The sequence below is a fragment of the Pseudonaja textilis genome, chromosome 1, assembly GCF_049901715.1.
Source record: "Pseudonaja textilis isolate UNSWEBS1 chromosome 1, rPseTex1.2, whole genome shotgun sequence".
NCBI lineage: Eukaryota > Metazoa > Chordata > Lepidosauria > Squamata > Elapidae > Pseudonaja > Pseudonaja textilis.
The window spans coordinates 198,373,998-198,390,644 of record NC_141990.1 but is presented as its reverse complement, the minus strand read 5'-3'; the positions used below and the strand labels follow the sequence as shown (position 1 = coordinate 198,390,644).

Sequence of the window (16,647 nt, the reverse complement as noted above, 5' to 3'; positions counted from 1 at the left end):
AAGAGGAAAACTTCCTCAGTATTTAAATATATCTGTCAGCTGACAGAATGTTCTTCCTAAAATGGACACAGGGCAAGTCTTTCCCACACGTAAGCATTCTTTATTCCACATCAGTCTATTTCAGACATTCGAGAAATCATGTGGAACTGTAAGGCAGAATTGTTGGGAGAAAAGGAAAGCTTCAAATATTTTCCCGCTCTATCCTGCACACATTTAATGAATCACAGACCAATCTCAATAGAAGAATACCAATGCATCTATTTTACATTTTCCACCTCATACTTACATCACTTTGCAGATCATAAGCCTTCCTAGCTTGGATGACATCATTCTGATCTGGCAGACATGTCCATTGATGTAGGTAATTACGATAATCAATATCGCTGACCAATTTCTGGCAATTCTTGGCCCCCAAAATTGACAGCATATCCACAGGACTGGTATATTTGGTCTTCAGTTTCTCAAAGACTTTCTTATATTCCCTCTCACTTTGCATCTTGGCTACATTTATAGAATGCAAAATTTTAGGATCATCTTCCACACTGCGAGCTCCAATGTGATGACCCAGTTGCTTGCGATAACCTTCTTTGTATTTGTACTAAAATATACACAAATATTTGAGTTGCCAACACAGAAAAGTACTTATTCTGTAATTGTTCAGTAATTCAAAAGGAAATCTTAGATCATCATTTTAAAAGTGATTAACATAAATATTTTCTTTGAACTTATAACAAAATATTAGGAAAAAACTCATCCAATTTTATGTCATAGTTAAAGACTATATTAAATATAGTCCTTTAAATGGGATTTTTAATCTCCATTATCTGTTTTTTCAAAATGCCCCCTTCTGTTTTTGAAGTCAATATACTAGATTACATTTATAAACAAGATTTCATATTTGGAGTTTTTGGGTTATCTTATGATAGCAACATCTCTCCATACATCATCCTTAGTGAAGCATGCAAACCAGTGTCTGCATTTCCTGCATCAGATGAGGAGAGCACATCTTTCTCCTTCTGTCCTGGCCACTTTTTACACAGGCACAATTGAGAGCGTTTTAACAAACTGCATCACTGTTTGGTTTGGCGGGTGCAGAGACAAAGTCCATTCAGAGAATGGTAAGGACAACCGAGATTATGGGAAGGTGGCTTCCTGTCATTCAGGATACTGCTTATAAGTGCTATGTGCTTAGAGCTCAAAGCATTGTTAGAGACCCCACACACCCACTTCACGGTCTGTTTCTGTTGCTCCCCTCTGGGAGGAGGTTTCAAAGTGTGTCTAGCAGGACTATCAGACTCTGTAACAGCTTTCTTCCCTATGCCTTCCATATGGTAAACTTGCAAGATTCATTTTTCTTGCCATGTACATGTATACTTCCAAACTAGACTGTGTTGTTTCTCTGTGTCATATAATATATGTCGGTATATGCATAATTTTGTATTTATTTATTCATTTATTCATTTAGTTGTGTTTATGTAGCATATATTGGAGGTGCACCTATGCAATGAAATTTCACTTTAATGATGCTGATTAGTGTACAATTCAAAGTGACAATAAGTCTAAGTCTATCTATTAATGATTTTCCTTATCAAATTTGAAATTTGCATTTGGCATGTAAAATCTTTTTCTAGCTATAGTTAACTGAATTCATAGGTTTAAAACAACATTAGATAATTCAAGAATTTAGTTCTGCCATGTGGAATATTAAAATTTTCCTCTTCCACACAAATTAAAATGTGCAGATAAATGTCCACAAAATTAAAAGGCTTTTTCATTCTGTGCCATTGAAGCAATGCTTATATGACGTAGAAATTCAGATATACCTGGATTTGAAAATCTATCCTACAGTAATTCTTTTAAATTTATTGTCTAGATTTACAGCTGCCCATATATCAAATTATTATCTATCTCTCTTCCCAAGTTTATTCTCAGTTTCCTATACAACAGCTGATATTTTTCTGGCATAATTTTGCAAAACTTGCTTACTCATAGAATATATTTATTTATTACACGCTATTTTATTCTGCTTCAGTTTCATTTTGACTCAAAGCAACATACAAACAGTGACATAATTCCTCAGTGCAACTAAGAAAGAATTACAACTGTTCATTCTGATTTTGTAATTCACAGTATGAATTCCTTCCCATAAATTCTCAGACAGATCTGCTTGGGGAAATCTGAAGTACGTTCTGTAATTTAAGTTCAGTAGGATATAGAGTAGTTTGTGACTTGCTGTTTTTCAAAACATTTCCTTTAAAAATCATTACTATTTATGGAGTCAAGTAGCCACTTACGTCACTAGCAATAGCTCTTGAAGCCTTGGCAGCTTGAATTGGGATGGCATCAAGACGCAAGTCATAGCCATCTTTTTTTGCTTCCTCCATGGCTAGTCGGTACAATTTCTGTAAAAAAAAAAAAAGAAGAAAATGTTAGTCTCAGTGCTACAAACAGAAATAAAGAAAACATTTTATACTTAGCAGAAATATAATTCTTGATTGTTCTATACTGTATAGATGGAAGTTCTTCGGTGCAACTCAGGAACTGAATCTTCACAGAACTCAATTAGGACCCCAGACCCTGCAGGAAATGTTGCCATTGCCTGCAAATCCTTGAAGGAGACCCAGTTCTTCTAGTGGCTTTTATTAGTTTGTATACTCACCTGGCTATAGTTTAACTTATTGAATTTTGCTAGGACGATTTCTGGCGTATCAGGCATCACATGGATTGTGCGTTTATCAGTATCCCACGCTTCCGTATACATCCTCTGCAGAACAGAATCAGAAAGAGAGTTAGTACAAAGTGATGGCTGTTTACGAATAGACCTCCATTCATCCAGCTGTTGCAGCATAGAAACTGCTTTCTGAGATCAAATTAAAAATCTAGTGAACAGGAAAGACACTACTCAGAGCAAGTATAATATATTAATGTTTAGGACTCATATTCCAGAGGAAAATCCAGATACAAAATGTTGTTCAGTCAGGACTGTGTGTGAAGTTTAACATTTGTTTTACTTCAGTTTTATCCTTCTTTTAGATTTGTTAGATAAGACAGGTCTGAGGGGGCCCTTGGTTTTCACCTAATTAAAAGTGAAAGTTTTTCCCTCAGTCACATGGCCCAATCAATGCAGCTTCCGCTGGTCTGGTGACATCACTCCTCTTTCCTCCAGCCAGGTGTGAGAACATCCTTGGTTCCCAAGAAAAAGTATTTTATTTTGACTACACAACCCCGGCTATCACTAATCCCTCCTCCCTATCCCTCAGCTCCAGTGTATCAGCACTGAAGCTCCAAGATGGCTTTGGCCAGGTCAGTTTCAGGCTTGACAACAGGTGTCAATCCCACTTTGTTCCAAATCCCTGGTTTCTTACAACTCATCAAATTTGTAAATATAATTCCTAAAAGTACCAGTGTGGAATTACTGAAATTCTCATTCAAGCAAATGTAGAAGGCATCAATTTATGGAAAGACAGTTTAAAATTCTGTGCAGCAGAAATCTATATGAAGATCATAATAATCTGTGGATGGTATATGATATAAACAAGCAAGAATTAGTATTGATATCTTAAGGTCCACATGACTTCATTTAAAAGTTTATAGGAATCTCAAACATGTATATGGATAATAAGATGGTCAGAATAGAAATGTAGTAATAGTAATAATAAAAATAAAAATAATAAAAATAAATAAATAAAATGGAAATCACTGGGACTTGAAAAAAGATTTACATTAATTCTGATCTTTTGAATTTTATTTGGAATCTTTCAATAACTATAATAAGATAAGGTTGTTTTATTAACTGAAAGAAAAATTCTCATATTTCTAATACAAAGCACCCAATACTTCAATTATGAAGTTTAAAATATAATTTTTAAATCTTTGCAAAATGGGAATCATTGGGTCTGAAAAGAATCTTGGACAAATTGCATTATTTTTTCAAATATTATTCAGCAAGCCAGTCTTTATTAGCTGATATTCACCTTGTTCATGGTTTCAGCATTATGCCTGGCCAATTCCATTTCTAGAGAATCTGTCACACTGGTGAATTTGAAATTCTCTGGAGGCTGGCGGTACATCTTTTCACTCAGGATCTCTCCTGCTTTCTTAGCACGCTCAACATCCAGTGAACCAATAGGGACCCAGCCGATGCCTTTTATCCACTCAAGATCTGTTTTGTAGCAATTCTGCGAATTAAAATTTCATTAGAAAGGTAATCTCGTAATTTTTGGAAAAACAATTAGATCTAATGACACTTATGGCACATTATATTCATGTTGATGAAAGAAATGTAAAAAATAACATCCTTGAAACCATGAAAATATCCAAGTCATGCCCCTGTGAGTCCTAATCTCAGCCTCTTTGATATAAAACATGTGAACATATGGAAAAAAAAATACTATTACTATGGATTAAAACAAAAACAAAACTTCAGAAGACACTAATAATATTTGTTTCACAATTTTCCAGAGTTTTGTATAAGTCTCTAATATATGCTATTACGCTTACAGAAAGAGATAAGGCCATGAAGCAATAGCGCAACCTAGGTTTTATTTGCTTATTCAGCAATCTGCTTGAGTTAAACAATTATATGCTACTACTATCAATACTTTGTATTGTATGTGCATGTGGCAGAAATGCATCTATAGTTTCCTCTCTCTCAACTGATATGATCAAAGATGAAATTATACTCACATCACTCTGTAATTCATAAGCCTTCCTGGCGTGAATGACATCATTTTGATCTGGGAGGCATGTCCACTGGTGCAAATAATTACGGTAATCAATATCACTGACCAATTTCTGGCAATTCTTTGCCCCCAAGATTGACAGCATATCCACAGGACTGCTATATTTGGTCTTCAGTTTCTCAAAGACTTTCTTATATTCTCTCTCACTCTGCATCTTGGCTACATTTATAGAATGCAACATTTTAGGATCGTCTTCTATACTACGAGCTCCAATGTGGTGGCCAAGTTGCTTGCGATAACCTTCTTTGTATTTGTACTGAAATAAACACATATATTTTAATCACAGATTAAATACTACCTGGATTGCATTATTGTTAATCATTTTTTAAAAGGGAGATCCCATTATCATTTTAAATAATTTTGTGAATCCTTTTCATTGACTTGAAACGAAACTCTATTAGCAAATGGAACCTCTCAGCCATGTTTAATTCATAGTTGAAGGACTAATTTAACATGGTTTTTTTTTAGGTATTTGTTGTTTAAAAATCTCCATTTTAATAAGAATTTATTTGATCATAATCCATAATCAAGATTTTATATTTCATTCTTTTACCATAATATAAATGATATAAACATAGTATACTATATTAAATGCATATGCTTCCTGACTTCCAGAAACTCTAAGGGGTTTTCAATTGTTAAAACATTTTAATGGCTGGGAACAATACAAAGAAACAGAAGACAAGCACAAGACAAAGGACAAAAATGGCAAAGAAAATAAACCCAGAGGAGAACAAAAAGAAAGGCGCATCCTCCTCTCCTCTCCAAAAGCCTAGTGAAAAACCAAGTCTTTAAGGCCCTCCAAAATATAGTAGAGTTGGGGCTGTTCAATTGTCAGGGGAATCATATTCCAGAGGGTAGGTACTGTTTCTAGGATCCCGATAAGTGGCATTGCTAAATCAATGGAACCTGGAGTGCACCAGCCCTACCAGATAAAACTGGTTGGACAGATACTATGGGAGTCAAGTAACCAGACTCTATGCCATCTATGGCTTTATAGATAGCAACCAGCTCTTAAATTGCACCAAGTGATTTGCTGTTTTTCAAAAGGTTTACTTTAAAAACCACTGATATTTATGGAGCCAAGTAGCTATTTTTCAAAACATTTTCTTTAAAAACCATTATTATTTATGGACTCGGGTAGCCACTTACATCACTGGCAATAGCTCTTGAAGCCTTGGCAGCTTGAATTGGGATGGCATCAAGACGCAGATCATAGCCATCCTTCTTTGCTTCCTCCATGGCCAATCGGTACAATTTCTGGGAAGGAGAAAAATGTTTGGTTTTATGCTATGCTCTGTTGTTGTTTTTTCTGCTACACTTGCAAATAAAGAGAACATCATATCCCTTAGCAGATATGTTAGATGGAAGTTCTGGTGCAAATTGGAAACTGGATCCCCACACAATCCAATTAGACCCCAGACCCTGAAGTAAACATTGCCATTGCTTGTAAATATTGAAGGAGACCCAGTCTTCCAGTTGCTCTTATCTTATTCATCCTTATACTCACCTGGCTATAGTTCAATTTGTTGAACTTTGCTAGAACAATTTCCGGTGTATCAGGCATGACATGGATTGTGCGTTTATCAGTATCCCAAGCTCCAGTATACAGCCTCTGCAGAACAGAATCGGAAAGAGAGTAAACCCAAAGTGATAGCTGCTGTTTATTAGTCTTCTAGTAATCTATGTCTTATGACAGAGGTTTACCTTTACAATTAAATTAAAAAGGTTGCTAAGAATGAAATTTATTATTCTGTCACCGTACCTTGTGTAATTTTGTAGGAAAATAAGACTGAGTCTTATATTAGTTTTTCCTCTAAAAGATTCATTAGGGCTTATTTTCCAGTTAGGTCTTATTTTCAGGGAAATATAGTAAGTGAGTCAGCCTGGCTGATGATCTTAACGGGCTTATTTTGGGGGTAGGGTTTAAATTACGAGCATCCTGAAGAATCATGCTAGGCCTTATTTTCAGGGAAACACAGTATTATATTAGATTGTCTTATCCCTGAGATTTACAAATTAATTTCACAATTAATATCCTGGCTGGAAATTCTGGAAATTGTCATCCAAGCAAAATAGAAAGTTAACAATGCCAAGAAGAGGCTCAAAGATTATTTGCACCAGAAGACTATATAAAATTCATTACTATCTTATGATTCATGTGCAATGTAAACTACTTTGTCCAGCAAGAATTAATACATTTATAGCCATATTATTTTATTTATCTAATTACAGAATGGAAATCTGTGATGATGGGAAAAACTTGAGGACAATACTGACTTTCTGCATTATATTTAGAATCACACCAAATATTATTTGCTATGATTAAACAAGCTAATTTATCAGTTGCATAGCCAGAATTCACCTTGTTCATGGTTTCAGCATTATGCCTGGCCAATTCCATTTCTAGAGAATCTGTCGTGCTGGTGAATTTGAAATTCTCTGGAGGCTGGCGGTACATCTTTTCACTTAGGATCTCTCCTGCTTTCTTAGCACGCTCAACATCCAGTGAACCAATAGGGACCCAGCCGATGCCTTTTATCCACTCAAGATCTGTTTTGTAGCAATTCTGCAAATTAAAATTTCATTAGAAAGGTAATCTCGTAATTTTTGGAAAAACAATTCGATCTAATGACACTTATGGCACATTGTATTCCTGCTGCTGAGGGAAATGTAAAACAAAATAAAAACCTTGAATACCCTGAAAAAGGTCCAAGGTCCAATTCATTTCCAGGAGATTCCTAATTTTATCCAATAAAATAATGTCCCGTTTTAGATAAAACTCAAGCATATGTCCTATGAGTATGTGAAGAACATTGTCCTTTGGGACAGAACAACATATAAAGTCCAGAAGACACCAATAACACTTGTTTCATTGTTTAGAGTCATGTTTAACGCTCTAATGTGGACCTTCAGAAAGGGAAAAGACCCTGGAGTAATAGAGCAGACTGGATAAAGAGTCATCTCAGTTCATCCATATAACAACATGGATTAAACAATTAAACACCACTTCTATCCATATTTTGTACATGCATGTGGCACAAATGTGCCAGAGACAGTGTAATTGCCCCTCTTTCAACTAGTATAAGACAAAATTATACTTACATCACTCTGCAAATCATAAGCTTTCCTAGCATGGATGACATCATTCTGATCTGGTAGACATGTCCACTGGTGCAAGTAGTTGCGATAATCAATATCACTGACTAGTTTCTGGCAATTCTTGGCCCCCAAGACTGACAGCATATCCACAGGACTGCTATATTTGGTCTTCAGTTTCTCAAAGACTTTCTTGTATTCCCTCTCACTTTGCATCTTGGCTACATTTATACAATGCATAATTTTAGGATCATCTTCTATGCTACGAGCTCCAATGTGATGGCCCAGTTGTTTGCGATAACCTTCTTTGTATTTGTACTGAAATAAATGTACAAGCATACAGTAAGACATATCTTTATGTTTCTTTTTCGTGCCCGAACTATAGCAAAGTTAAAATTTGCAAAGTTAAACTATGCAACACTATTGCCAATTTTAACTCCTTGAAGAACTTCAACTGACACTTTATAATCAAATATTAAAAGATAATTCAAATTAAAGTATATAATCCTATGTCTACTAGCAGGAAATGCTGCCTTTTTTTGCCTGGAGTTAAAATCTGTTCCATTTGCCTGAGAAGCTAATTCTACAGCTCTGTAGGAACTATAGTTTGTTTCACTAACCAAGAAAATGTAGCATCTAATACTTTCCAAAACTAGCATGAAGTAACATAACTCCTGTTCCTTTGGAGAAGCTTTCCATTTTTTAAAATCTGTGACCAATCTGTTTGATAAGCTCTATTAAGACATTCAGGTGGTTGAGTTTAGCTGCTCCATTTAGTCTGGCTGCTGCTCCAGAGTTCATATCAGAGAAAGTGTTCTGTTAATTGCAATATTCTCTGATTTTAAGTTTTGAACAGCAGGTTTATTTTAAGTTCTCCAGGGTAGGAAATTCATTTTGTTTTAAAACAAAAACTACCGATGAATTCATTTTCTTCCCACAGAAATAAAGACTTACATCACTAGCAATAATTCTGGATGCCTTGGCAGACTGAATTGGAATTGCATCAATTCGTAAGTCGTACCCTTTCTTCTTTGCCTCTTCCAAGGAAAGCTTATATAAACTCTTTTTAAAAAAGAGAAAAAGAAAATATTAATAGGTACAGTTTTTACCTATTGGTAAACAATGCCATAACAGAGGTAAACAGGCTGAATCTTACAATCAAACAGTCTAACAGTCTTTACTAAATAACTTCTTTAAAGTTATTTTAGTAAAAAGGGGAAACAGCAATGTTTAGTTCAGATATAAAACATCCAAGAATGTCATCAGTCTCCTTACCTGTACATTAGATATTACAACTTGACAGTAAGTTTTGAGAGTGAGGTTCATGCCCATAGCTTTAGTAGATCCTACGCTATACAGCCCCTTTTAGACTACTAGTGAGAAAAATGCTGGAGCTACGACAAGGATTCCCACAGACTTCTCTCTTTTACCCCATTGCATCTGTCCTTTGTTACTATCCTTTCTCCCTCTTCCCTCAGTCCTGTACCCTATTTGCAGCTGATGATCAGCTCTTCCTCAGCGATCAGTTATCCTCTCCCAGAGAACCCTCTTCATATGGAGGGTGCACATCCTAACGAGAATGTTTGATAGAGCTTCAAACCAGTGACCTCACCTCACTGTAGTTGATCTTGTTCTGTCTTGCTAAAGTGATTTCGGGGGTATCAGGCATTATGTGAATTTGCGTCTTGTCTTTATCCCAAGCTTCAGTGTATAAACGCTGTGAAAAGAGGACAAGGAAGAAAGTAAAACGGGTATTGGAATGAAATCAACTTGGGTCCTTCTCTAATCCCATTGTATCGCTCTTAAAGCTCAAGTAGAAATACCATTACCAAGCAGGGCTTCCCAGAGGATGTAAAAAAAAAAAAAAAGTCAAGATGGCAGCCTCAATGTGCAATCAAAATCCTGCCTCTTTTTGTATATATTCCATGACCAATGCAATGTCTGAAACACTGAAGGCAACTTCAGGTTGCCTTCAGAAATTGTAGGCGTTTCATCACTGGAGGCTTTCAAGATGAGACTGGACAGCCACTTGTCAGAAATGGTATAGAGTCTCCTGCTTGAGTAGGGGGTTGGGCTAGATGACCTACAAGGTCCCTTCCAATTCTGTTATTCTAAATTCTAGGTTCTAATGCATACAAAAAAGGCAAATGTGCAGTTGCAGCTGTCATCTTTCACACATCTTTCATCCCATTCTACAGTTCTGTGTTGATAATTAATGCAGTTTACATCAGAAAGCACTCCTTAGTTCTAAAGTATATCAAAGAAAAATGAGGCAGTAGATTATTGATTTTACAAAGATATTAACAACATCATGGTTTTGTATTTAACAAATGCTGTACCTGTCGGATTTCATACATCTTGAAAAATGATACTTCTTTAAGACTAGTTTGATGTATTTGCAGTGTTGCTTAAATAGAAGCTTTGCAGGTTTTTAATAAGGACTTCAATAAATCATTCTTTTAATTCTATTGGCTAGTATCAAACAAAAGAATCCTAAGATCCAAAGGATGCTTTATGTTCAAAAACATTTTTTATAGAAAAACAATGGCAATTAATATGTACATGTGAATTATATGCATATTATTTAATTATATACAGTTAAATGAAGTATTACAAATAATATTTATATTAAACAAAAAGCCAGTACAAAGTTTAAAACTGCCATATTAATTATTACATTCAATCTCTTAAGCTTCTTGTACAAATGTTATTTTAATACTAAAGTTATATATCTAAAACAAACCCCCAGTGCTCACCTTATTCATATTTTCTGCATTATGCTTGGCCAAAAGTATTTCTAGAGAATCTGTCACACTTGTAAACTTGAATTGGTCTGGAGGCTGACGATACAACTTTTCGCTTAGGATCTCTCCAGCTTTCTTGGCTTTTTCATTATCCAAGGAACCAATTGGGACCCACCCAATACCTTTCAACCATTGAAGATCAGACTTGTAGTAATTCTGTGAAGCAGAACATTGAAAAGGGCACTTAGTCAGAAGTGAAGGCCTAACAGTCCAAAGTTTTATCTATTGCACCAGGTTCACGTGCCTTATAGTTTTTATGGTCCTCAATTAAGTGCTTTAATCATTGGATTTTATTTCTTCTCTTTTAAGACAGTTTATGAATCGAAACTCATTATTGTGTGTATTAACACAACAGCTGTCTTTATGCTTCCTTTAAAATATATCCCATCACCTCCCCACACCCTTGTAATCACAATTGTCTTCAATATGAGTATCTTTTCCCATCACCTAACATCACCATTTAAAATAAAATGCTAAATCATCAACTCTTGCTTTAGCAAATGCCAGAGATAAGGGTCCATATTAAGAAAACAAAAACCAATAATTTCTGGGTTTAGTTTTTTTCAGCTTAGCTAAAAACATTTTCCCAATTTCTTTTTTTACAAACCCAAGAAGAATGGCTAAATTAGATATTACAATATTGTCACAATTACAAGTTTCTAATAACACTCCATTTAGGCATTTATCAAACTAAACTTGTTTTAGACTTGTGATCCCCAACTGTTTTAGGCGATGTTCAGATTTGAAACATTAAGACAAGGTTGTGATCACACACGATTACTACTGTGAATGTCTTTTGACATCAAAGCAAAAGAAAATTGCCACAACAGAAAAATTCCATCCCTTAAATTACAAATTGATCAGATACTCTGAAGCATTTTTAGAAAGCATGATTTGCTCTCCACTAGCTTCTCATTATTTTTTAACTTAAATAATGTGTTTTTAGTTAAAAAAATATTAAAAGAATCAGGGAACCTTGCAGCATATGCCAGGTGTCATGTTGGGGGTCCCAGTTAGACTCTTCCATATTTATATATGGAAGATTTTAAAAAAAGGTAAATGATATCCCTGCCAGCCATATCCAACTCTAGGGGGTGATGCTCATCTCCAATTTATAGCAGAAGAGCCAATATTGTCTGAAGATGCTTCCATTGTCATATGGCTGGCATGAATATACACTGAAGGCACTGTTACCTTCCCACCGATGTGGTGCCTGTTTGTTTGTTTGCATTTACATGCTTTTGAACCGCTAACTTGGTAGGATGTAGGAAGTAATAGAAGTTCATTTCTTCATGCAATACTTAGTCTTGAACTTCCAACCTTCCAGTCAATAAGCCCAGCACTTGGATATTGCACACCCTTATTCTAACATTAAGGTTCTATTAATTTTCTGACTTCAACTTAAGTAATATCAAAAGTCAATGAAGGGACAGAATTTTGGAAGTACAAATATTACTGAGTGTTTCTTCAAATATTTTTAGAAATATTTTCCAAGCTGAACATATTTTAATGAACCAAATCTTGTTAACTTTTTCCAAAACTCAAGAAATTTATTCTCAGAGATAAGTTTCAGTGAAGTTAAAATCCATCACAACTTACGTCACTTTGTAGTTCATAGGCCTTCCTGGCATGGATGACATCATTTTGATCTGGGAGGCATGTCCACTGGTGCAAATAATTACGGTAATCAATATCGCTGACCAGCTTCTGGCAATTCTTTGCCCCCAAGACTGACAGCATATCCACAGGACTGATGTACTTGGTCTTCAGCTTCTCAAAAACTTTCTTGTATTCCCTCTCACTCTGCATCTTGGCCACATTCATAGAATGCAACATTTTAGGATCATCTTCTATACTGCGAGCTCCAATATGATGGCCGAGTTGCTTGCGATAACCTTCCTTGTACTTGTACTGTTGATAACAATAAAAAGCAGTTTAAAACATAATGCTTAATTATCCTGGATTTCCTAAGACCTAGAAGAGTTTAAATCAAGTATTGTACATATTTGCAACTTTTTCCAGATTGTTTGTACCAAACTACTTTAATTTTTATATGTGGGTTTGGGTTCATGTTCACTTTTTCAATCTTTGGCAAATTTACAAGGAGAAAATATAATTAATTCCAATGTTTCATAACTTCATTTCATTATCTAGGTTGCTATTACTAGTTTCTAATATATATCCACAGAGAGTAATTGGACTTCCGGTTTGAGCTCCTTCAGCGACGGACTGAAATCCGCAATTGTGCGCGGCTTCGATCCGTGCTTGCCGCCAGAGCGCCCCAAGCCGGCTGGTTTGGGGGCTAAGCCACCCCGTAGAGTTGGTGAAGAGGGGGGAGACTGCCAGCAGCATCTCTCCTCCCCAGCTGGCCATTACTCCCTTTCCCAAAGGCGGTTGCAGCGGTGATCAGAAATGGCCACCTCAAAGAAGAACTCGGCCAAAAAAGAATATGCAGGAGGAAGATAAGAAGAGAAAGTTTTGGTTGACCGGGTTAAACTGAAAAGGCAACAATGTAAGGTACCCTGGAATTTAAACTATAAAAAATAACATTGTTCCCAAAGAAGACTTGGAAGCAGTGAAGGAGAGAGGGAAGGGAAAGGATTTGGCTTTTTTTTCTTCCCTTCCTTATACTGACAGCTAAGAGACTTAAGTAAGAAATTGACAAAAATCCACTTTGACATTAATAGGCATTTAAGCTGAAAATAAAACATCGCAAGGGATAACAAAGATTTTTGGATACTTAAAAAATTTTAAAAGCAGGAAAGGAGAGAAAAGGAAAGAATAAAAGGGCAGGATCTGGAAAAATGGAGGAGACTGCCTGGAACTAAAAGGAATTTACAGTGAAACCTTAACAAGATTCCTAAAAGATACATTCTAACTGAAACTTTGTAACAAAATAATAGAACCCCAGGAAGAGAAAGTGGAAGAAAGAAGCAAAAAGAAACAGCTTTGGATTATTTGGATTACTTGGTGATTTTTGGATTTTTGGCTATTGCATTTAAATGACTAAAATCAATAGGGTGGTTGTTTAAAAGTGTTTAAAATGACATAACTTTTAGAAGAACTGAAAATGGAACTTAAAAAACAGAAAGAAGATGCACAAGAAAGAAGAGTTTCTTTTGGCTTCATATTTCAATTCTTAGAAATGAGATCTGGAACGATGAGAAACCACAAGAAACGCTTGTAGAACAAGAAAATTGGGACAAAGAAGAAGCCATCTTTAATGATCAAGTGATTTTATGTGGGGGGGGAGAAAGGGGGGAAAGAGAGTGAAAAGTTCAAGATTTGAAAAAACAACAAAAAAAGAATAGTTTAAATATAATTACAATACTAGAAAGCAACAGAAGAGGGGATTACAGAAGAGAGAAGTAGAAGTAGAGAGACAAGGGGGTAAAAAGGGCAGGGAGAAGAAGTGGGGGAAGAAGGAAAGGAAAAGAAGTTATAAAAGACAGAAACAAGATATAGAGAAACAAGGAAAAGGTATAAGATTGAAAGTATCAGCCTGTTTAGAGATAATGGGTGAAAATTTAATTGAAAAAGGGATTATGCAAAGGTACATAAGATAGTATTGTTATATTAGAAATAAAAATAATTTCAGAAAATATGATGACTAAAATGATGGATAAAATATTTATTGTAATGCAGTGGAATGTTTGTTAATTAATAAATGAAATAAAGTGAATGAGAGAATGAAATTAGGAAAAGATGGGAACTTTTTAATTATTATTAATGATTTATAAAAATATAAGTGAAGAGAAATATGGGGAAAAAAGAATTAATTATGGAAAGTTTATAAGTGTTCACAAGGAAGTATGATATTCAATTGAAAAGAAATGTTAAAGATGTTAAGATTTTAATTAATATTAACGATAGAATTGAATTGGAATGGAATGAGTGTTTTATTTACATATATATATAATTTTTTAAGAATATAGTGTGTATTTTAAGAATGTGCCAAGCAGAATACGATTGGAAGTTATGTATTATATTGAATGTTATAATCTTAAAGGTATAAATTGAAGTTTAAATAAGAGTTGAGTGGACAAAATTAAAAGATATAAAGGTGTCATAGTCCAATTAGTAACTACAGGGGAAAATTCATTTAAGGAGAAAAGATAATATGAAATTGGAACAGGACAGACAAAAGTACAAATATAATTATTTGAATTGAGAAATGAGATAATTAAAAATAAAGTTGAGAAAATAAAAGGAGGGGAAAAACTATGTAGAAAAAGTTAAACAGTAATAAGACATGGAATAGAACACAAAAATGAACATGAAATTGAGTTTGTGTCTGTATGAAGAAGTGATAACCCGGAATCTTGCTATTCTCAAAAAAAGATATTTTATTTATATTATGTTTTTTGTGAAAACCAAATATAATTTACATTAAAAAAAAACATGGAGTAATTGAATCAGGCTAGTGAAGATATGCTCCATTTATCTTTGTAGTTATTTTGGCTGAAAAATTAAATGCCCATACTATCAATACTTCCAAGGAAAACTATTTAGTCCATTTAAATATATCCTGAACAATTGTAGCACTTGCAAAATAATTTGCATAATCAACCAAGCCTCAAAAAATCCAATTCTTGCTGCAAAGGAAAAGTCTAAAATTATAGGTAACATTGCAATCAAATAAAAAAATTGTGGTTTGTATGATATCATGTAACTACATACCTCACTTGCAATATCTCTGGATGCTTTAGCAGCCTTGATAGGAATTGCATCTATCCGAAGATCATACCCCTTCTTCTTGGCCTCTTCCAATGACAGTTTGTACAGTTTCTAAACGGAGGGCAAATATCGCTTTAGTGTTTCTGAGGGCATTTTTCCCCCATCCCTTCTCATAGGTTTGACAAATAGAAATCCACTTACATCACTGAAGTTGATTTTGTTCTGTTGCGACAGTAGAATTTCAGGAGTATCAGGCATAATATGGATAGTGGTTTTATCTTTATTCCAAGCATCAACATACATACGCTAAAAAAAAGCACAATAAAATAATCAGTGGTTTATTAAAACTGAAATATAGGATCAATTCTAATTATGTGTTGTGGATGGATATTACGAAACCCATTTTATATTGTTAATTACGATCATTATAATTACAGGATACAGAAAGCAGTCAAGTGTCTAAGATTCGGCTAGATCCAAAAATAGATGAGAAAGAATTACTTAATTTTTAATTTGTTCATTTTTAAAGCCAGGGTTGTAAATAAGATGAATAGAAATAGATTCCATATTTGTGACAATCTTGTTGCGCAAATAAAATCCTAACCTCTTTATCAAGGAATTTCTTCATCAGGAATTAATCAATAATGAGGTATTTAATAGGTTTCCAAGGCCATTTCTGATGAGTTCTGTTAAGCTCTCATACTGTTCTAAAGAACATATTTTGACCTAAGGCTAAGAAATGCTTTGTTGTGTCTTCTAAACTTTCCCCTCAACTCTAAAAAGCCAACTAAAGTCAGTGCATCTTTAAGGTACATTTATATACTGATATGCATCTTTAAAACTTTAGTAGAGCAACTATATAACCTACTTTGAAGTCTTATTACAGAAAACAATATTATTCCATCAAAGTGTAGGGTGTGTGTGTTTGTGTGTGTGTGTATTTCAAGAAAGGATCATAGATAAAACTTACCTGATTCATAATTTCAGAGTTATGTTTTGCCAAAGCCAAAGGTAAGGAATCAATAGGGCTGGTAAAAGCGAAGGTAGAAGGGTGCTGCCTATATCCATGGTCAGTCAAGATCTCAGAAGCTCTCTTATTCTTCTCTGCTTCCAAAGAACCACTAGGACACCAGCCAATACCCCTGAGCCACTCAAGGTCTGATTTATAATTAATCTGTAGGAAGGAAACCTTATTGATTTTTCCATTTTATTATTCAACATTTTATTAATGCTACTGCTTCTTAAAACATCTCTAAACTTTGAGAAACAATGTAACAGTGATCCATAACGGTTGTTCTTAGAACACAGCTAAGGCTGAGCTGAAG

At 34.7% G+C, this 16,647-nt stretch overlaps 1 protein-coding gene across 50 annotated transcripts in view; it reads right to left on the bottom strand.

The window, feature by feature from the left end:
• The window catches only part of NEB (nebulin), a 210,313-nt gene that overhangs the window by 110,861 nt on the left and 82,805 nt on the right, over positions 1-16,647 (bottom strand). For all 50 annotated transcript variants that reach the window (XM_087920214.1, XM_087920218.1, XM_087920215.1 and 47 more), the window contains exons 72-87: positions 16,293-16,496; positions 15,524-15,628; positions 15,326-15,433; positions 12,245-12,556; positions 10,598-10,801; positions 9,454-9,558; positions 8,796-8,903; positions 7,848-8,159; positions 7,108-7,311; positions 6,253-6,357; positions 5,895-6,002; positions 4,687-4,998; positions 3,975-4,178; positions 2,660-2,764; positions 2,295-2,402; positions 287-598 (exon numbers count right to left, since the gene is read on the bottom strand). In XM_087920214.1, coding sequence (XP_087776340.1) covers positions 287-598; positions 2,295-2,402; positions 2,660-2,764; positions 3,975-4,178; positions 4,687-4,998; positions 5,895-6,002; positions 6,253-6,357; positions 7,108-7,311; positions 7,848-8,159; positions 8,796-8,903; positions 9,454-9,558; positions 10,598-10,801; positions 12,245-12,556; positions 15,326-15,433; positions 15,524-15,628; positions 16,293-16,496 — 2,916 coding nt within the window. The remainder of the gene's footprint in view (positions 1-286; positions 599-2,294; positions 2,403-2,659; positions 2,765-3,974; positions 4,179-4,686; positions 4,999-5,894; positions 6,003-6,252; positions 6,358-7,107; positions 7,312-7,847; positions 8,160-8,795; positions 8,904-9,453; positions 9,559-10,597; positions 10,802-12,244; positions 12,557-15,325; positions 15,434-15,523; positions 15,629-16,292; positions 16,497-16,647) is intronic.